The sequence below is a fragment of the Salvelinus fontinalis genome, chromosome 8, assembly GCF_029448725.1.
Source record: "Salvelinus fontinalis isolate EN_2023a chromosome 8, ASM2944872v1, whole genome shotgun sequence".
NCBI classification, from domain to species: domain Eukaryota; kingdom Metazoa; phylum Chordata; class Actinopteri; order Salmoniformes; family Salmonidae; genus Salvelinus; species Salvelinus fontinalis.
The window spans coordinates 6,513,969-6,537,209 of NC_074672.1; the positions used below are offsets into that span (position 1 = coordinate 6,513,969).

At 42.3% G+C, this 23,241-nt stretch overlaps 1 protein-coding gene across 1 annotated transcript in view; it reads right to left on the reverse strand.

Annotated features, from left to right (window-relative positions):
- Positions 1-23,241, reverse strand: part of LOC129860441 (espin-like) — an 89,160-nt gene that overhangs the window by 56,654 nt on the left and 9,265 nt on the right. Inside the window, exons 3-4 of the mRNA XM_055930827.1 lie at positions 10,922-11,108; positions 1,957-2,139 (exon numbers count right to left, since the gene is read on the reverse strand). Coding sequence (XP_055786802.1) covers positions 1,957-2,139; positions 10,922-11,108 — 370 coding nt within the window. The remainder of the gene's footprint in view (positions 1-1,956; positions 2,140-10,921; positions 11,109-23,241) is intronic.

Consider the following 23,241-nt stretch of genomic DNA (forward strand, 5'->3'; position numbering starts at 1 on the left):
CTAGCATCAGTAATTCTACATTTGTTGTTAGTCCAGCTAGCATGGACACTGACAGTTGTGAATCTAATGCAGCTGAAGAGCTACTGCCCCCTTACCCAGGAAAGCACTGAACAACAGACAGGGATGTTGGACCATCAAAGAGGCGCACATATGATAACTACATTGATTTGGGGTTCACTTATATTGGGAGTAGTGCCTTTCCTCAGCCACGGTGTGTTATATGTGCAAAAGTACTATCTCACAACTCGATGAAACCTTCCCTCTTGCACAGATATTTAGAAACAAAATATGCCAATTTGAAAAATAAGCCACAGGAGTTTTTTGAAAGATAATTAAGATGCCTTTCGAGTAGTAAGACACGTATAAAAGCAACAGATACCATTAATAAGAAGGGGCTAGAAGTGTCTTATATGGTGAGCTACCGAGTGGATAGGACAGGCAAGCCCCATTCTATTGTGGAGGACTTAATTCTTCCTGCTGACGCAGATATGGCTGGGACAACGCTGAGGGAAAAGGCTAAAAAAAAAACTATACAGACAGTATCTTCATCAAACAACACTGTTCACAACGCATCAGTGACATGGCAGATGTTTTGAAACAATTACTGCTTTGCATACAAGCCAGTGAATTCTATGCGTTACAGCTGGATGAGTCAACAGACGTGGCAGGCCTGGCACAGCTCCTGGTATATGTCCGTCACGTTTATGGGGGGGGTCAATTAAGGAAGGCATCCTCTTCTGAAAACCACTGGAAACCAGGAGAGGATATTTGTAAAGTACTGGACAGCTTTGTGACATCATGTGGACTTTGCTGGTCAAGATGTGTTGGTATCTGTACTAATTGCACAAAAGCCATGACAGGGGGGCAGTTGAGTGGTAACGCGCATGCAAGCAGTTGCTCCCGACACCACTTGGGTACACTGCAGCATCCACCGAGAGACTCTTGCTTTCAAAGGAATGCCTGACAGCTTGAAAGACGTTTTGGACACTACAGTGAAAATGGTTAACTTTGTTAAAGCAAGGCCCCTGAACTCGTGTATTTTCTGCACTATGCAATGATATGGGCAGTGACCATGTAACGCTTTTACAGCATACAGAAGTCCGCTGATTATCAAGCAGAAAAGTATTGACAGGCGCACAGTATTACGTAGAGCCATGTCTACATGGAACTCTATTCCATATCAGGTATGATGCAAGCAGTATTAAAATACATCTTATAGAACAGCAGGGACTGTGAAGAGACACACACACCCTTACACGTACACATGATAAGACACGCAATCTACACACACACATGGATTTTGTGTTGTAGATATGTGGTAGTAGAGTAGTGGCCTGAGGGCACACGCTTAATGTGTTGTGGAAAGTGTTTTGAAATGTAATGTCATATTTTAAATTGTATATAACTGCCTTAATGTTGCTGAACCCCATGAAGAGTAACTGCTGCCTTGGCAGCGGCTACTGGGGATCCTTAATGAATAGAAATACAGGCATGCGGCTCATACTCATAGCAAACATAAAAACAGTAGGCGAACATACAACATCGTCAACCGGAGAGAGAGATGGAGAGAGGGGGGAGAAGGAGAGTTAGAAACGACTCCAAAAGAGATAGAGGAAGAGAGAGATGGTGACAAAGACAGCAGCACAGACGAATGTCAGCTCATTAAAAAAAAAGAACTGTACGTCTAACCTTTGGGAGACAATATCAACTTTCCGCTCTCACTCAAATGCATGGTGTAATGGGCCCCCTTGGCTATTTCTGGATGTGTATGAAGTTACCTGTTCGTAATTCCCATCCCCCTTTCTGTCTTGACCTCACACACAGCCCTATACGGTGTCTAAACCCATTGAACCATTGTCATGTGTTCTCCTACAGATCCCTCCCTATGTACGGTTATAAACTGGCAAATCCCCCCCCCCCCCCCCCCCCCCCCCCCACACACACACACACACACACCTCCAGCTCCCCGTTCTCGGCGGCGTCGTGTAGCGGCGTTCCGCCCCAGCTATCGGTGATGATCTCGCCACCGTGCAGTAGCAGCCAGCTGAGCACCTTGGCATGGCCGCGGCTGGCGGCGAAGTGCATGGCCGTGGCACCGTCACCGTCCTGGTCTGACAGGCTGATCTCTGTGAAGCTCATCTGCAACGGACAATAGTAGAGGTTGAACAGCATGTAGCGCCAGCTGCCATTTGATTCAGTAACACTTGTTAGTTGGCTCCCCTTAGTTTATAGATGTTCAACTTCCCACCAACAAATTGGTATCCATTAACCCTAATCCTAACATTAAGCATTCTCTATCAACCATTGGTAGTGGATGGGTGTTGCTCTGTAGACTAAAGAGCTTTAAGCACTTAGATGGAAGGGGATTATGTAAATCAAATGTGTTATTGTTGTGTATGTATGTATGTATGTATGTATGTATGTAAGTAACTGGTGGTGAGCTGCAAATGAATAACTAAAACGCAAGGCATAATGTGCCATTTCTACCACAGAAACAACCATTCCTGGTTTGCTGGTCAAATGTCGTGTGTGTGTGTGTGTGTGTGTGTGTGTGTGTGTGTGTGTGTGTGTGTGTGTGTGTGTGTGTGTGTGTGTGTGTGTGTGTGTGTGTGTGTGTACACACACACACACAGTTGAAGTCATAAGTTTACATACACCTCAGCCAAATACATTTAAACTCAGTTTTTCACAATTCCTGACATTTAATCCTTGTAAAGATCTGTCTTAGGTCAGTTAGGATCACCACTATTTTAAGAATGTGAAATGTCAGAATAATAGAGTGAATGATTTATTTCAGCTTTTATTTCTTTCATCACATTCCCAGTGGGTCAGAAGTTTACATACACTCAATTAGTATTTGGTAGCATTGCCTTAAAATTGTTTAACTTGGGTCAAACGTTTTGGGTAGCCTTCCACAAGCTGGGTGAACTTTGGCCATTCCAAAGTTCCTTCCAAGATGACATAGCAGTTCAGACGTCATTTTGTCCTCGTATTGTCGTGTATATATTTACACCTTTCTTCGCATATCTTTTATATATTTTATTATCCAAGAACTCAACTACAAAAAGATTTCCTGCAACCCGCCTCACCAATTACAGAAAAAAAAAGTATTATTTACCTCAAATCTGAAAATTCACAATTGAAGCTAACCAGAAGCTAGTCAGAAGCTAGTCAGAAGCTAGTCAGAAGCTAGTCAGAAGCTAGCCAGAAGCTAGCCAGAAGCTAGCCAGAAGCTAGCCAGAAGCTAACCAGAAGCTAACCAGAAACTAGCCAGAAGCTAACCAGAAACTAGCCAGAAGCTAACCAGAAACTAGCCAGAAGCTAACCAGAAACTAGCCAGAAGCTAACCTGAAACTACCCAGAAGTTAGCCGGTTTACTGGCTAACGTTAGTATTTCAGCTACCCGCGTTGTGGTCATCAGCTATTCCTTTAGCTCGATAATCTATCGGCACTTTTGTAAAACGCGACTCAGACCAGAACATACCGGACCTATTTTTCTCAATATCTCCGGATTTCAACCGCAAGCTCTGGACATTTACACCTTGCTTTCGCAGCTAGCTAGCTGCAAACCGTGTGACTATTCGCTTACGTCGATCCCGGAGCAAACTTAAATTATTCCGGAGCTAGCCAGCTGAAGAGTTCCATCAGCCATTCCTGGGCTACAATCACCTATCCGGACCCGTTTTTTTTACTACAAATGCGGAGCCCCACCGGGCCTTCACGACTGACTACCGACGTTATCTGCCCGAGGGAGTTATCCAATTGGCACCTCCGTCGCGACGTTACCTGAACGCTCATCTGGGGCCCGCTAATCGTTAGCTGTCTTATCGGCTGCTATCTGATTAAGTATATCGGACAATTTCTTGGGTCACTATATCTATTTTGCCAATTGGATTGATCCCCTCTACCACACGGAACCCCACTAATCTACCGACGGAAACGCACGAGGTGACTAAAAATAGATCTCCATCCTATGCTATCTTGCTACCGATAGCCAGCTACCCGACCAGCTGTCTGGATCGCCGTGACCCCAACCAACCTCTACTCACTGGACCCTTATGATCACTCGATTAAGCATGCCTCTCCTTAATGTCAATATGCCTTGTCCATTGCTCTTCTGGTTAGTATTTATTGGCTTATTTCATTGTGGAACCTCTAGCCCTGCTCACTATACCATATCCAACCTTTCAGTTCCACCACCCACATATGCGATGACATCACCTGGTTTCAATGATGTTTCTAGAGACAATATCTCTCTCATCATCACTCAAAACCTAGGTTTACCTCCACTGTATTCACATCCTACCATACCTTTGTCTGTACATTATTCCTTGAAGCTATTTTATCGCCCCCAGAAACTTCCTTTTACTCTCTGTTCTAGACGTTCTAGACGACCAATTCTCATAGCTTTTAGCCGTACCCTTATCCTACTCCTCCTCTGTTCCTCTGGTGATGTAGAGGTGAATCCAGGCCCTGCAGTACCTAGCTCCACTCCTATTCCCCAGGCGCTCTCTTTTGATGACTTCTGTAACCGTAATAGCCTTGGTTTCATGCATGTTAACATTAGAAGCCTCCTCCCTAAGTTTGTTTTGTTCACTGCTTTAGCACACTCTGCCAACCCAGATGTTTTAGCCGTGTCTGAATCCTGGCTTAGGAAGACCACCAAAAATTCTGACATTTTCATCCCTAACTACAAGATTTTCAGACAAGATAGAACAGCCAAAGGGGGCGGTGTTGCAATCTACTGCAAAGATTGCCTGCAGAGTTCTGTTTTACTATCCAGGTCTGTTCCCAAACAATTTGAACTTCTACTTTTAAAAATCCACCTCTCTAAAAACAAGTCTCTCACCGTTGCCGCCTGCTATAGACCACCCTCTGCCCTCAGCTGTGCTCTGGACACCATATGTGAACTGATTGCCCCCCATCTATCTTCAGAGCTCGTGCTGCTAGGCGACCTAAATTGGAACATGCTTAACACCCCAGCCATCCTACAATCTAAGCTTGATGCCCTCAATCTCACACAAATTATCAATGAACCTACCAGGTACCACCCCAATACCGTAAACACGGGCACCCTCATAGATATCATCCTAACCAACTTGCCCTCCAAATACACCTCTGCTGTTTTCAACCAAGATCTCAGCGATCACTGCCTCATTGCCTGCATCCGTAATGGGTCAGCGGTCAAACGACCTCCACTCATCACTGTCAAACGCTCCCTGAAACACTTCAGCGAGCAGGCCTTTCTGATCGACCTGGCCGAGGTATCCTGGAAGGATATTGATCTCATCCCGTCAGTAGAGGATGCCTGGATATTTTTTTTAAATGCCTTCCTCACCATCTTGAATAAGCATGCCCCATTCAAGAAATTTAGAACCAGGAACAGATATAGCCCTTGGTTCTCTCCTGACCTGACTGCCCTTAACCAACAGAAAAACATCCTATGGCGTTCTGCATTAGCATCGAACAGCCCCCGTGATATGCAACTTTTCAGGGAAGCTAGAAACCAATATACACAGGCAGTTAGAAAAGCCAAGGCTAGCTTTTTCAAGCAGAAATTTGCTTCCTGCAACACAAACTCAAAAAAGTTCTGGGACACTAAAGTCCATGGAGAATAAGAACACCTCCTCCCAGCTTCCAACTGCACTGAAGATAGGAAACACTGTCACCACCGACAAATCCACTATAATTGAGAATTTCAATAAGCATTTTTCTACGGCTGGCCATGCTTTCCACCTGGCTACCCCTACCCCGGTCAACAGCACCGACCCTCCCCTCTGCTACTCGCCCACGCCTTCCCCATTTCTCTTTCTCCCAAATACAGTCAGCTGATGTTCTGAAAGAGCTGCAAAATCTGGACCCTTACAAATCAGCCGGGCTAGATAATCTGGACACTTTCTTTCTAAAACTATCTGCTGAAATTGTTGCCACCCCTATTACTAGCCTTTTCAACCTCTCTTTCGTGTCGTCTGAGATTCCCAAAGATTGGAAAGCAGCTGCGGTTATCCCCCTCTTCAAAGGGGGGAACACTCTTGACCCAAACAGCTACAGACCTATATCTATCCTACCCTGCCTTTCTAAGGTCTTCGAAAGCCAAGTCAACAAACAGATTACCGACCATTTCGAATCCCACCATACCTTCTCCGCTATGCAATCTGGTTTCCGAGCTGGTCATGGGTGCACCTCAGCCACGCTCAAGAACCTAAACGATATCATAACCACCATCGATAAGAGACAACACTGTGCAGCTATATTCATCGACCTGGCCAAGGCTTTCGACTCTGTCAAACACCGTATTCTTATCGGCAGACTCAATAGCCTTGGTTTCTCAAATGACTGCCTCACCTGGTTCACCAACTACTTCTCTGACAGAGTTCAGTGTGTCAAATCGGAGAGCCTGTTGTCCGGACCTCTGGTAGTCTCTATGGGGGTGCCACAGGGTTCAATTCTCGGGCCGACTCTTTTCTCTGTATACATCAATGATGTCGCGCTTGCTGCTGGTGATTCTCTGATCCACCTCTACGCAGACGACACCATTCTGTATACATCTGGCCCTTCTTTGGACACTGTGTTAACTAACCTCCAGACGAGCTTTAATGCCATACAACTCTCCTTCCGTGGCCTCCAACTGCTCTTAAATGCAAGTAAAACTAAATGTATGCTCTTCAACAGATCGCTGCCGGCACCCGCCCGCCCGTCCAGCATCACTACTCTGGACGGTTATGACTTAGAATGTGTGGACAACTACAAATGCCTAGGTGTCTGGTTAGACTGTAAACTCTCCTTCCAGACTCACATTAAGCATCTCCAATCCAAAATTAAGTCTAGAATCGGTTTCCTATTTCGCAACAAAGCATCCTTCACTCATTCTGCCAAACATACCCTTGTAAAACTGACCATCCTGCCGATCCTTGACTTGGGCGATGTCATTTATAAAATAGCCCCCAACACCCTACTCAATAAATTGGACGCAGTCTATCACAGTGCCATCCGTTTTGTCACCAAAGTCCCATATACTACCCACCACTGCGACCTGTACGCTCTCGTTGGCTGTTCTCAACGAGAGCACTTGTTCTCAACTAGCCTACCTGGTTAAATAAAGGTGAAATATATATTTTTTGGTGCGAAAAGTGCAAATCAATCCGAAGCATGGAGGCCTACAAACCTGACTCAGTTACACCAGCTCTGTCAGGAGGAATGGCCAAAATTCACCTAACTTATTGTGGGAAGCTTGTGGAAGGCTACCCGAAATGTTTGACCCAAATTAAACCATTTAAAGGCAACGCTACCAAATACTAATTGAGTGTATGTAAACTTTACCACTGGGAATGTGATATAAGAAATAAAACCTGAAATAAATCTCTACTATTATTCTGATATTTCACATTCTTAAAATAAAGTGGTGACCCCAACTGACCTAAGGCAGGGAATTTTTACTAGGATTAAATGTCAGGAATTGTTAAAAACTGAGTTTAAATGTATTTGGCTAAGGTGTATGTAAACTTCCGACTTCAACTGTATAAAGATCCCACAGTTGACAGTGCATGTCAGAGCAAAAACCAAGCCACAAGGTTGAAGGAATTGTCCGTAGAGCTCCGAGACAAGATTGTGTCTCAGCACAGATCTGGGGAAGGGCACCAACACATTTCTGCATTGTTGAAGGTCCCCAAGAACACAGTGGCCTCCATCATTCTTAGATGGAAGAAGTTTAGAACCAACCAGACTCTTCCTAGAGCTGGCCGCCCAATCAAACTGAGCAATGCGGTGAGAAGGGCCTTTGTCACAGATCTAGAGTTCCTCTGTGGAGATGGGAGAACCTTCCTGAAGGACAAAGATCTTTGCAGCACTCCACCAATCAGGCCTTTACAGTAGTGTGGCCAGATGAAAGGCACTCCTCAGTAAAAAAGCACATGACAGCCCGCTTGGAGTTTGACCATGAGAAACAAGATTCTCTGGTTTGATGAAACCAAGATCATGCTGTGGGGATGTTTTTCATTAGCAAGGACTGGGAGACTAGTCAAGATCGAGGCAAAGATCAATGGAGCAAAGTACAGAGAGATCCTTGATGAAAACCTGCTCCAGAGCGCTCAGGACCTCAGACTGGGGTGAAGGTTCACCTTCCAACAGGACAACGACTAAGCACACAGCCAAGACAACGCAGGAGTGGCTTCGGGACAAGTCTCTGAATGTCCTTGAGTAGCCCAGCAAGAGCCCAGACTTGAACCCGATCGAACATCTCTGGAGAGACCTGAAAATAGCTGTGCAGCAACGCTCCCCAATCTAATCTGACAGAGCTTGAGAGGATCTGCAGAGAATAATTGAAGGAACTCACCATATACAGGTATGCCAAGCTTGTAGCATCATACCCAAGAAGACTCGAGGCTGTAATTGCTGCCAAATGTGCTTCAACAAAGTACTGAGTAAAGGGTCTGAATACTTATGTAAATGTAGTCAGTTTTTATGTTATTTATTTTTTAATTAGCAACAATTTCTAAAAAACTGTTTTGCTTTGTCATTATGGGGAGTGTGTAGGTTGCTGAGGGGGAAAAAAGGATGTAATCCATTTTAGAATAAGGCTGGAACGTAACAAAATGTGTAAAAAGTCAAGGAGTCTGAATACACTGTATCTCTTTAATTTGACTAATAAGTAGACAATAGGCTGTTATATAATGTGTAAAAAGTCAAGGGGTCTGAATACTTTCTGAAGGCACTGTATGCCCTTTATGGTTAAAAGGATACTAAAGTACATGTAGGGTCTGTGGCGGTCATGACATTTTGCCAGCTGGTTATTGGCATGCAAAAAACTGCCAATCTCACGGTAATTGACACTTAATTAACATAAACGTGTTTAGCATCTCCACTCATACAAGCCACTGAGGTGCCTTTTTAACATCTACATTAAAATAATCTAAAGTATAAAAAAAATCTATTTCAACACCATTACAATAAACCCATGATTGTAGGTCTAAAGAAACAAATGTATTTCAGAAGAACAGAATATGAGCAGGCCTACTGTATGTCATCTGGCTATGGGCCATAGGCTGTAGGCTTGTTCAATTAGCAGACAAGATACGCAACCAGTCCTGTGCCATTTTGTAGTAAGAAGAATATAATTGAACTGAATAAAATAGAAAAGGACATTTTTTTCCCATTGTGGAGCGAGTGCACATATGAAGTGGCTATGTTGAGCGTAAAAGTGATCATTTAAAACAACTCTAAATCTAACATATAGAACCTATTTGGCAACTTTAGTTGCGAATGACACAAAGCTTAAAATGCTTTAGAAATCAAAATATATAATGGGCTGCATAATGCAACTATAGGCTAATGAGGATTTGAGAAAGTGATCATACTTTCACCCATCAGACTATTCTCAATTTAAATGTAGTCTTTACTAATATATAAAATGAGTTGCGATTTAGAATGGCCCATTATCAAAGGGTCAGGGGCAAAAAGACATGTCATCTGTATGCAGTCAATAGCGAATGGAGGCCGCTTTCCTACCAATTCTTTTTTCAATCATGTTGGATCGTCTACTTCCGTTGTTACACTCCATGCATCAACCACTGTTTGAGGAGCATACAGCCTCTGCCTACGTGACAGGTGATATTCCGCCCAAACTCATGGTTGTGAGATATGATGTAGCTAAAAAAAGGTAAATGTGTCGGCCTATAAATTATGAATATATTTTTAAAAAATCCCTTTTACTAGGCTATTTAAAATCACATTCACTATAATGGTAGGCTAACTCTGTAAGCCACCCTGCACAATCAATGAACCAACAGCATTGCCTAGGCCTATACGTTCTCTCCCAGACTCATTAATAGACAGTTTGGAGCATAATGTAACCAGTCCATCCAGTATGCATAATAGCACAGTCCATACTCTGTGGTTACTCAAATGTGTTCATTTTAGAATATTGGTCTAGCCTATTATGTACCAAAGATATCTTAAAATATAATGTAATGTTTTTCTGCCATGCATATGCTATGTATTGTAAAACAGCACAATTATTATTTTAATTCAGCTTTTTCAGGCTTGAGCTCATATATAGGCCTGTGCATATGCATAAGCTCTAATATGCAAATAGGGTTTTGAATGAATCATCACCTTAGAAAGCGCTGTCCATTTCCTTGTCTTAGGCTTTCATACAACATCCACACGTGTTACACTCAGTTTCAACCTGTTGTTGAACTTTCTTCAAATTGATCATCACAGTGATACTGTTCGGATGATGTGTTTGATGTGATTTTCTATTGCATTTGCATTGATGTCAGAGTGGTTAGAGGAACAATAAAGCCCTGAGTACCAGGCCATTAGGACCTGATGGAGGGACAGTAGAGCCCTGACTACCAGGCCATTAGGACCTGATGGAGGGAAAACAGAGCCCTGAGTACCAGGCCATTAGGACCTGATGGAGGGAAAACAGAGCCCTGAGTACCAGGCCATTAGGACCTGATGGAGGGAAAACAGAGCCCTGAGTACCAGGCCATTAGGACCTGATGGAGGGACAATAGAGCCCTGAGTACCAGGCCATTAGGACCTGATGGAGGGACAATAGAGCCCTGAGTACCAGGCCATTAGGACCTGATGGAGGGACAATAGAGCCCTGAGTACCAGGCCATTAGGACCTGATGGAGGGACAATAGAGCCCTGATGGTATTTAGAAAGTTGGGTACTACCAAAACATGTCCAGAGTGTATAAGAGGAGATTACCATGACTCAACGGTCACGTGGATTTTGACTGCGGTCATGACTCATGACTACTATTGTGGAGGTAATACGGTCACCGCAACAGCCCTATGTACACCCACAGTGGATTTATTTAGTGCTTGTCTAGGACCCAAATACACAATAGTACAACAAATACAGTAGAAGAAATGACAAAAGCAGACAGTATGAATCAGGACAATTGACCTACCAGCCAGACAATAACAGTGTTATGGCCCATTTGGGCGGCAGCATGCAGAGGTGTCATCCCGTCATTGGCTCTGATGCTCGGCTCCGCCCCGCAGTCCTTCACCAGGTATTGGACGACTTCCAGGTGACCCTCCTGGCAGGCCAGGTAGAGGGGTGTGGCACCATTCTTTGTTTGGGAATCGACAACGCTAAAAGAGGATTAACAGACCTGTATTCAATTTTATTGAATGAATTACCATGTAAAATGACATTGTTTTGGGTAAACATGTATCCGGTTGCCAACACTTGGGAATTAATGCTATTCGTGTGTGTGTGTGTGGGGGGGGGGGTTCTGAATAACCAAACTAATCTAATAGGTCAACAATAACTTCATAACACCCTCAGAATGAGCTCGGTCGAGCCAACTCCACCCCCTGGACCCAAACTCCACCCTCAATGTTCTCCCTGTTCCCCAAAGGCCAACAGGGTGGACCATCCAATGACAATTCCAGCACTTGCCCCAGATCTCCTAGTCACAGCGGGAGGTCACGGAGTGAACAAGCGCTTCCCCTCTAAATCCCATAAGGCCTTTCTTTAGTTGGACACTGACTGACAAGCAGGCAATGAGCCCCTTAAGAGGCTTACCGCTCCACTGGTCCTGCTCCTCACTACCCCAGGGTTAACCAGGCAGCAGTGTGGTGACAGGCCAGACATGGAGGGAGGGGGGGGGGGGGGGGGGGGGGGGGGGGTTAATGAAGTAGGAGTGTCAACTCCACCCCGTTTCACCTCACCGGACAGAGCCAACATAGTTAGAACCCAAAACAAGCACCCCTTAAATATTTCACCACAGGAAAGGGACCTTATCTGCAGTTCTGTCATCAGGAAGTGGGCAGACAACTGCATTATTCAGGAGTGAAACTAAAGTGGGACGGAGCTCTCCTGCATCCCGGGGTCTGGAGAGGGAGAACAACATAGGTTTATGGAAAGGGGCTGGTGCTTATATACTAACATTCCCGCAACACACAACCCCCCTCAAATACTACTGGAGAGAAAATGCACCAAGATGTCTGTGCTCTTATGAGATGCCTCATGACAAGGGGGACTACTGAGTTCTAGCCTATACATACTTAGGTACTCCGATAAAGGAAGTGCTTTGAGTACAGGTGTAGATTTCAAAGAGCTTGTCCTTGTGAGAGGGTAGCAATAAAGTGCAACAATAGATGACACCGTCCAACAAACACAATCATTTTTTATTTTTTTCAAGCTATCAGATTTGTCTGCAATTAGTCAACTTGAAATTGCCTCCACTATTACTGGATGTACAATATACACCCTTCTCCCCTACCCAGTGTTCCGTGTAAGGCCAATCTTATCATCATTATTTCTCACACACAGGGAAAGATCGCTTTACATCAGGGGTGTCAAACTCATTTCGCATCGTGGGCCACATACGGCCTAGGGAGATGTCAAGTGGGCCGGACCATTAAAATTATACCATACTCTGCTATAAATAACCAAAATATCATGTCTTTCCTTTGTTTTGGTGTAAAGAAGCACAAGAACATTAGGAAAATATTGAAATTTAATGAACTATCCTTTTACAAAACATTTCATGAAACACCTCATATTTCCTTAGACAAATGTGCAATTTACTTTTATCATTCACAAATATGCATTGCAACTGATCCCACTGATTGTACAAAGGCACAAAACTTTAATTGGTACTGAAAAATATAGTAATGCACTTTAAGATTAAATGAGACTTTTAAAGAAAGGAATTTTTAAACCACTTACACATACGCATATAAAATCTAAATGTAATCCCTGCGTACACCTTACAAACTAAGGAGAGTGATTTTAAATGTGTAATGAAGAAAGTGTTCGCCTGTCCTGTAAATCTGTAAACTTCATACATGAAACATACATACACATACAATACATACTGAACATTTATGGAGTTGTATGAACAGTAGAATTCCATCACACAACTTTTGTTTTGAAGCTGCTGACTAACATTAAAGTGCACATTTTTTAAATCACCACAGTAAGGATTCATCTTCACAGAGCTGTATTCTTTCAATGCAAACAGTATCTAAGGCAGCATTTTAAAGGTGTTAGTCTAGTCTGGACTTGTATTTGTTCCTGAAACTTGGCATCTTTTGGCCTGTACAAGTGCATCAACACCAGGTGTCATGTCCTGACTAGCTGTCACTTTCAGAATGTCATTTAAGTGCTTGTTTGTGAGCCTTGAACGCATTTTTGTTTTATTGATATTCATCACTGAGAAAATTTGTTCACAAAGGTAGGTTGTCCCAAACATGCACAAAATTTTAGCAGCCAGGGCTGTTAATTTGGGGTACCCTGGTAGTAGATACTGATAAAATCTGTCCAGACCTACAGAGGCAAATTTGCCCTTCAAATCTGCATCACACTGCAAATCAATTATCTCTAGCTGAATTTCGACCGGCAGATCAGAAGCTTTAACTGTGAAAGGTGAGCGAAAAACTGAAAATTCTGTCTCAAGTTCACCAAATACCTGAAAACGTTTCTCAAACTCCCGCAGTAGTCCTGCAATTTTGTCTTTGTACCGTTTCATGTCCGCATCAGGTCTGGTCACACACACATCTCTCAGACAGGGGAAATGAGCAGGGTTGCCATTTGCCAGTTGCATCTCCCACAAAGTCAGCTTCAACTTAAATGCATGTATGTTGTCAGAAAACTGTGTGACAACTTTTTTGCGGCCTTGCAACATTTTGTTCAGATTGTTCAAATGTTCAGTAATATCAACCAAGAATGCAAGGTCCCGTAGCCATTCCTGAGATTGTAATTCCAACACCGGTTTTCCTTTTTTCTCCATGAACTGTCCGATTTCCTCTCGTAGATCAAAGAAATGCCTCAGCACAGCGCCTCGGCTTAACCATCTCACTTCAGTGTGGTATGGCAGGCTGTGGGTAATGTTGCTGTCGCTGAGAAGTTTGTCAAACTGACGATGGTTCAGACCTCTGGACCGGATGAAATTTACAGTGCGAACAACCACCTCCATGACGTGGTCCATTTTCAGCGACTTGCAACACAATGCCTCCTGGTGCAAAATACAGTGAAATGTCCAGAAACGATCTCCTCCATTAAGGGCTTGTACTTTGTCTTTGAACTTTGTCGCGACACCTGCTTTCTTTCCGACCATGGATGGCGCGCCGTCTGTAGCCAGGCTGACAGCGCGGGACCAGTCCACTCCAACTCTGTCCAATGCAGCAACGACAGAGCCGAAAATGTCCTCGGCTGTTGTGGTGTCCATCATTGGCACCAACTCAAGAAACTCTTCAGTAACAGTCAATGTCTCATCAACTCCTCGAATAAATATGGCCAGTTGGGCCACGTCTGTGATGTCAGTGCTCTCGTCAATTGCCACGGAAAATGCAATAAATGACTTGACTCTGTTTCAATTGACTGTCTAAATCTGCCGATAGTTCCGAAATCCTCTCTGCTATAGTATTCCTCGTCAGGCTAATATTGGCAAAAGCTTGTCGCTTCTTGGGACATACAAGTTCAGCCGCCTTCATCATGCATCGTTTAACAAAGTCACCGTCGGAATACGGCTTCGATGCTAATGCTATTTCGCTAGCAATTAGGTAGCTGGCTTTTACCGCTGCTTCACTGACTTCTCGGCTCTGGATGAAAGTTGACTGCTGTTTCCTCAGACCCGCCAGCAATTCGTTAATCTTATCTCTTCTCAGTTGTCCTTGCAAGCCGTCATATTTTTCGCTGTGATGAGTCTCGTAGTGGCGTCGAATATTATATTCCTTCAATACCGAAACTTGTTGCAAACACACCAAGCACGAAGGTTTTCCGTGCATCTCTGTAAATAAATAGGACGTGGTCCATTTTTCTTTGAAAATTCTACACTCCTTATCTACTTTTCTCCGTTTGGATAACGACATTTTGGCTAATGAGGGTGTAGCGGAGAGGTAGAGACCAAGGTATTAACAACGTCGTAACAAGCAGCAGATGGCGCATTGATACCGTCTGCTGTTTTCAGTCTGTCTCAGTGATGCGGCTTGTCTTCTACTCTGATGGAAAGAGTGCGCCCCTTAGCGGATAATCCATGAATTGCAGCGAATTAAAAATATTAATTCCATGTCTTTTATGCATTTTTTCCACTTTCAAATTATCCTGCGGGCCTGATCGAACCTCCTTGGGGGCCCGTTCCGGCCCGCGGGCCGTATGTTTGACACCCCTGCTTTACATGGTCATGCTAATGCAAAAATCACTTACATTTTTGACATTCTCAACAATTATTTAGGTGCTACTATTTCAGTTTTCTAGCTTGCTGTGGCCTGCACCCTTAGACAGTCTCAACAGGTACAGTTGCGGCTAAATATATTGACACCTGTGTACTTTTTGTAAATAATTCCCTATTTCTTCTCAAATAAGTCTATTTAAAAAAAAAAAAATGTCTCCACACCTGATTTGATTTCAACATATCGGAACCAATTTTATTTTTGTAAACTTAAGTTTACAAAAACATTTTTAGAAATGAAAGACAAATGGAATTTACAAAATTATTGGCACCCCAGAGATAGTATTTCTATTTATTAAGGATCCCCCACTCTTCCTGGGGTCCAGCAACATTAATGCAGTTCTATACAATTTAAAATATTACATTTCATAACACTTTTACAACACATTAAGTGTGTTCCATCAGGCCACTACTCTACTATCACATATCTACAGTACAACATCCATGTGTACATGTGTGTAGAGTGGCGCAGGGGTCTAAGGCACTGCATCTCAGTGCTAGAGGCATCACTACAGACCCTGGTTCGATTCCAGGCTGTATCGCAACCAGCCGTTGGGAGTCCCATAGGGCGGCGGCGTCCGGGTTAGGGTTTGGCTGGGGTAGGCCATCATTGTAAAGAAGAATTTGTTCTTCACTGACTTGCCTAGTTAAATAAAAAAATTATGACATGCCAATGGCTTTGAATATTTGGGACAAATCATTCACTAGACCCTAATCCTCAACTAAATCTTGTAATATATAATGTGGAAGTTAAGGTGACTAAACTGTTTGGAGTAACCCTGGATTGTAAAACTGACATGGTCAAAACATGTTGATAAACAGTAGCTAAGATGGGGAGAAGACTGTCCATAATAAAGTGCTTCTCTGGCTCTTATTTACAATGATGGCCTACCCAGGCCAAACCCTAACCCGGATGACGCTGGGCCAATTTTGCCCCGCTCTATTGGACTCCCAATCACGGCCGATTGTGATACAGCCTGGAATCAAACCAGGGTCTGCAGTGACGCCTCTAACACTGAGATGCAGTTTCTTAGACCGCTGCAGCACTCCGGAGAACAAATGTTAAACCTTTTTTGCAATAACATAGCATATGGGATCGATTAAGAAATTTGGCTTAATTAACTTGATTACTATTATGGTGTTTTTATTCAGAGAAAAACGAAACCCTCAGGGTTTCCGTTAGGATGGAATGGAAAATATGGCGCTGTACAACGTGACAGTCGGGAGTAGGCTACAGATGTGAGAAAAAAATTGTAAAGTAATTGGTAAAATTAGTAATGACTGAGAAAAATAAAAAGGAATAGTCAACTGCCCTGGGGAATTCCTGATTGTAACTGGATTATGCTGGAGGCTTCCATTAAAGAACGCCCTCTGTGTTCTGTTAGACCGGTAACTCTTTATCCACAATATACATGGGATGTAAAGCCATAACACATACTTTTTTCCAGCAGCAGAATATGATCGATATTGTCAAAAGCCGCACTGAAGTTTAACAAAACAGCTCCCACAAATTCTCTCAGCCAATCAGTAATTTGTGTAAGTGCCATGCTTGTTGAATGTCCTTCCCTATAAGTGTGTTCAAAGTCTGTTGTATAGCACTATATCCGGTCAAACAAAATTTGTTCCAAAAGATTACTAAGGGTTGGTAACAGGCTATTTGAGTCAGTAAAGGGGGCTTTACTATTCTTGGGTAGCGGAATTACTTTTGCTTCCCTCCAGTCCTAAGGGCACACACTTTCTAGTAGGCTTATATTGAAGATATGGCAAATAGGACTGGCAATATCATTCGCTATTATTCTCAGTTGTCAGATCCCAGTGGCTTGTCATTGTTGATAGACAACAACGACTCTCACCTCTTTCACACTCACTTTACCGAATTCAAAATTACATATACTTTATACTTGGATGTGTAGTGTCAGCATTTGTTGCTGGCATGTCATGCCTAAGGTTGCTTGTCTTGCCTATTTGAATTTATTATGGATCCCCATTAGCTGCTGCCAAAGTCAGCCATTTATGTTAATGCAAGTTAGAGCTAGTTTGACCACCAGAGGGCATCGTTGAGAAGCATTTGATACTATTCCGTATTGTCATTACTAGAAAATGTTAACCTCTTTTTGTAATAACATAGCATATGGGATTGATTTTAAGAAATTTGGCTTAATTAATTTGATTACTATTATGGTGTTTTTATTCAGAGAAAAACAAAACCCTCGGGGTTTCCGTTAGGATGCAGTGGAAAATATGGCGCTGTACAACGTGACAGTCGGGAGTAGGCTACAGGATTCTAAATTGTTTGCCCTCATTAGACAACTTTGTTCCAATATTTCTGTAAATCAGTGATATTTATTCCCATAGTAATTCGTTATGGATCCATAACTAAATCAACATCTGCATTTTGAAAGAGTATTTTTTAATAATTATTTTATTAATTAAATGTCTTTTTGTTTATTAGGCTACTGTGCAGTCTACAATACATACTGCAGGAAACATGGGAAAGTGCCTAAATCCTTACATAAGGGAGAGCAGACCATGTCTGTACTACAGAATGTGGGGTACGCGGGAGACCAGTGTTATTTCATAGTTGTGATGTCTTCACTATTATTCTACAATGTAGAAAATAGTAAAAATAAAGAAAAATCCTGAAATGAGTAGGTGTGTTAACTTTTGACTGGTACTTGCTTAATTAATTTGATTAATATTATGGTGTTTCAATTCCATGATATTTGAAAAACCCTCAGGGTTTCCGTTAGGATGGAACAGAAAATATGGCGCTGCACAACGTGACGCTCATAAATTCGGAGTGTTATCAGATTGTCAGTTCGTAAATTCAGACAGTTTCGCTCTCGGAGCGCACACTGGACGTTTGGGCCAAGGAGTAGGGTTGATTTGAGCGTTCTGGCCTTACAACGGCAGTCAAGCATCCAAGCTAAAGTTGGTTAGCTGGCAAGCTACTTCCAGAAACAAATGAGACCACTCTGACCATTTTACTCACCCTAGCAGAGCTGGTAAGGCAGTTCTCGTGTTAACTAGAGAGTTGGTGACTAACTGTGCTGCTGGAAACAATTTTGCCGACGTTTACTGACACCGGCCATATTCAATGGGTGTTGAGCGCTCGTAAAATGAATTATTCTGCGCTCTGGTACACTCAGACGAGCGCGCTCTGAAATCGGTGGAGATAGCCAGAGCGAATTTACAAAAGCACCCGAATGTCCATTGAGAACACACAACGACTATACCATTTAGCTAAGCTAAGAATGATGGGAATAATCAAGTCAATAAACATTGGGTAATTAGATAGCTAACATACCGGTACATACTGCTGTAATGATATGCTATGTGGTTCGTAAGGACAGCGTAGCTAACAAATTGTCAGCCAACATAACTTATTTGAAAAGTCCTTACTTTATTACATTGAGTAGCAAGCTACCCCTTGGTCATTAGGACTAATCTGGTCTGTGATAGGAGGGGGAGTGTTCACACCTAGCTCGGTTATTAGACTATTCTTCAGTAAAGGCTGAATAGTGTATTGTTCAGCTATTAGCTGTTGGGGAGGGGCCCAACTTGCAACAAATTCTTGTTGTTCCCATCTCGTTCCTTTCCCTCTTCCACGTGTCATCATTCTGCGGCTTGCTTGTGGGCGTGCTGGCAGGATGTGGCAGTGCTGGCAGGATATGGCAGTGCTGGCAGGATATGGCAGTGCTGGCAGGATATAGGAGCATATTCGGTTGTGCGTCAAGAATTCTGCATGTTTGTATGAAGGTGTGGTTATTTACAGGAAAATTGTTATATGCTATGGAGGTACATGTGTCTTTTTGTCGAGAGCAAAACTTTTTAGTTCCAATCAAAAATAATTGTTCTGAAAGCAACTTTTATCCGACACAAAGGAAGTCATTTAGAGAACAAAAAATGCATTTGAAAACAAAACAAATTTTGCTATGAACCACCCTCCATTTTGACAATTTTTTGAGTGTCAGATTGGCTATAACCAATACTGCTCAGCCTTTCTTTCCGACACAAAGGAAGTCATATCGGATACCTACGAAGAAGGACTATGTGATGATGACATCTCAGGTAAGCAGCACTAGGCTTACCTTCTTCCATCCAACTTCTGCATAGCTAGTAGTTAGCTCCTACGATTCAGTGTCGGTTCATAACATAACTATATTACATACATAATGTAGAATGATAAATCATGCCATTATTATTCTCAATCTAACCAAAAGCATTTAGCTACGAATGCCTGTTCTCGCCATTTTCAGTTGAATGAATCTAACTTTCTTTCATGGCAACTCATAAGCAGGCCATGTCCTATTTGTTTCATAGTCGATATATAATCATATTTCATGACAGTGTAACGGTTAGCATTTTTTACAGAAGGATAAAAGAACACAATAAGTCTGTCAGGGAATGCTATTCTGATATGTCAGATGAAGAGTTATATATGTATAATGTCTCCATCAAATCTAAGAAGTTATTTTAACTTTTTTAATCTTACTTATTCCTAGACACATTTTCAATGATGTATGAAACTGGAGTTGTTCTTCATCAACTGGTAATAGATAAATAATGAAGCAGGTTAATAGGTTAAACATTTCACTTTTAATTCCAATGCTTTATTTCAAGATACAACATTGTCTCATTTGGTGGTATAGATCTATTTTCAAGGAAGGTAAGTATATTATTTTGTATGCATATTGCATATTTCCCATCACCTAATGAACAACCACAATAGCAGTCGGGTGTTAAGCTTTCTGTGCTGTATTGACGCATCCTGAAAATGACATCTGCTGCTTCGGTCTTATCTCAGTTATTGTTTTCATATCTACAAAAAATAAGCTATTTTCTTTACTTTCAGAGAGCGAGCTGATCAAGGGGCCGAAAATGTAGATATTGCCAGATGTTCACTGTCCGAGGAACAGGCCGTGGAAGCTTTATTGCTGGCAAGTGTCCATAACCAGAGGTAATTAAACTGTTCTGTGTTCTTTTCTCTCTCTTCCTCTCTGCCTGTCTTGTTGTACATGGAACCTGTCTCACATGCATTCATTTAAAAAAACGTAAGATAATTTGCGAATTGCTAATTTTCAGATTTACAGCCACATAAGCACAGCCATTTTCACTGGACTATCTGTTGCTACCAAGACAGGATTTCCCTGGGGGTTAGCCTTGCAATAACCATGAGGTGAGACACATAGCCCTCTATATTTAAATGTTTCAGGTACACTCCGATAGGCGTCTGCGTCGCATACAGTATAATCTATTGTTTGTCCTCATGTGTCTTTTTCAGCATAAAGTACTGTGTAGCCACTTAGTGTGGACACTAGGTGAGACCACACACACACAATAACAGTCTCCTCTTCACTTCATCCCTTTCCCCTTCTGATATAACCTAGAGGATTTAGGGAGCTGTGTTGGTGAATTACAAACAAAGGTTTCTGTACCAAATATTAAGTTCTGCTTTTCTGATGTATCAAATAATTATGTCATGCAATAAAAATGCAAATTAATTACTTATAAAAATCATACAATGTGATTTTCTGGATTTTAGATTCCGTCTCTCACAGTTGAAGTGTACCCATGATAAAAATTACAGACCTCTACATGCTTTGTAAGTAGGAAAACCGGCAGTGTATCAAATACTTGTTCTCCCCACTGTAGATACTTTTGTACCCGTTTCCTCCAGCATCTTCACAAGGTCCTTTGCTGTTGTTCTGGGATTGATTTGCACTTTTCGCACCAAAGTACGTTCGTCTCTTGGAGACAAAACGTGTCTCCTTCCTGAGCGGTATGACGTCTGTGTGGTCCCATTGTGTTTATACTTGCGTACTATTGTTTGTACAGATGAACGTGGTACCTTTAGGCATTTGGAAATTGCTCCCAAGGATGAACCAGACTTGTGGAGGTCTACAATTTTTTTCTGATGTCTTGGCTGATTTCTTTCGATTTTCGAGCAAATTGACACTGAATGTATTTCAAGGCCCACCGTCAAACTCAAAGGTACACCTCCAATTGACTCAAATGATGTCAATTACCCTATCAGAAGCTTCTAAAGCCATGATTTTCCAAGCAGTTTAAAAAGACACAGTCAACTTAGTGTATGTAAACTTCTGACCCACTGGAATTGTGATACAGTGAATTATAAGTGAAATAATCTGTCTGTAAACAATTGTTGGAAAAATGACTTGTGTCACGCACAAAGTAGATGTCCTAACCGACTTGCCAAAACAATAGTTTGTTAACAAGAAATGTGTGGAGTGGTTGAAAAATGAGTTTTAATGACTCTAACCTAAGTGTATGTAAACTTCCGACTTCAACTGCCAACAAATTCTTCATGTAGCGATCAATGAGCTTGCTGCAATGTTCTACTTGCAATTTGAACCACTCCTCAGCAGAAAACTGCTCTAATTCGATGTCGAGGGGTGCCCTCGACAAACTGCTGTTTTCAGCTCGCGCCATAGGTTATGGATGTGACTACAATCTGGACTCTTCATTGTTCACTCCAGAACAATCCAGCATTTTTACTTGAAACATTCCAGGGTGCTTTTTATGTGTGTTTGGGGTTGTTGTCCTTGTGGAAGATCCACATCCTTCAACAGAGACTGTTTTTGGACACTGGGTTGAAAATTGCACTCCAACACCTTAATAATCTTCTGATTTCATTAAGTCTTGCACACATTCAAGACCCCCAGTACCAGAGACAGCAAAGCAACCCCACAGCATTATCGAACCTCCCCCATATGTCATTGTAGGGAGGGTGTCCTTTTCTTTGAACACTTCATTTGAGTATTGGTAGACAAAGGAAGATCCCTCTGCTGAAAAAGACACTCAAAATCCCACCTACAGTAAAAAAAGCCTACATTTTGGGGGGAAATGTTCAGTGGACCATTGAACAAATGTGAGTTCTTTGGCAATACAGATCAGCGGTGTGTTTACTGACAACCAAATTAAGCCTTCCATAAAAAGAAGACCCTACAATCAAAGATGGGGGAGGTTTGATAAAGTTGTGATGTTGGTTTGCTGCCTCTGGTACTGGGGGCCTTGAACATGTGCAAGGCATGAAATCGGCACATTATCAGGTGTTTCCTAGTCCAATGTTCAACCCAGTGTCTAAAAATGGGGCTCCATTGAAGGTTGTGGGTCTTCCAGCAGGACAACGTCCCCAAACACACATCAAAAAGCACCCAGGATGGGTTAAAAAAAAAGATGGACTGTTCTGGAGTGGCCAGCAAAGATTTGAGATCTGAATCACATCCAAAACCTATGGGTTGCACATGGGACAAATTGTCAGTAGAAAGGTGCAGCAAGCTCATTGATGGCTACAAGATGCATTTTGTCTGCAGTTATCTTGGCCAAAGGCTGTGCAACCAGGTACTAGCTCCAGAATGCCAATAATTTTGTCTTAATTTTATTACAATTGTAAACTTATGTTTATAAAATAAAATCTGTTCTACAATGTAGAAAATCCAATAAGGTGTGGTGACCAAAAGTTTTCAATTTCAAAAGATTTTAGAAGAAATAAGGGAATTATTTAAGAAAACTGCAAGGGTGCCAATATATTTGGCCGAAACTGTATGTTACATTTCAGTCATTTAGCAGACAATCTTATCCAGAGCGATGGGAAAGGTAAACATCAATAGTGGCTTACAGACTTGGATAAACCCAGACAACAATACATCTTGTTAGAAAGTTGAAGATCTAACAAAAAGCAATACAGAAAAGTGGGAGTGCATTAGGCTAATCCAAATCCTACACTTTAGACCCAGAGAGAGCGAGAGACACTGTTGAAAGTTCACCCCCTGTCGCTTAGGCTTTTAGAAAGTCTAAAAGGCTTATTTTATGGCCCTGTCGCTGTGCCCCCCTTGACCACATTCTGCAATTAAGCTCTAGCAAAGCTCTTAATCTGCTCTAATTGATTGTGAAACATGTGTGAAACTCTGTGTGTGACCATCTCGCAGAGGTTTATTGCCAGTTTTCCCCACATTTTATGTTCCAGTAGCACTATCAGCAGAGACTCATCCTGTTAGCTTTGTGGAGAGACAGGATGACAG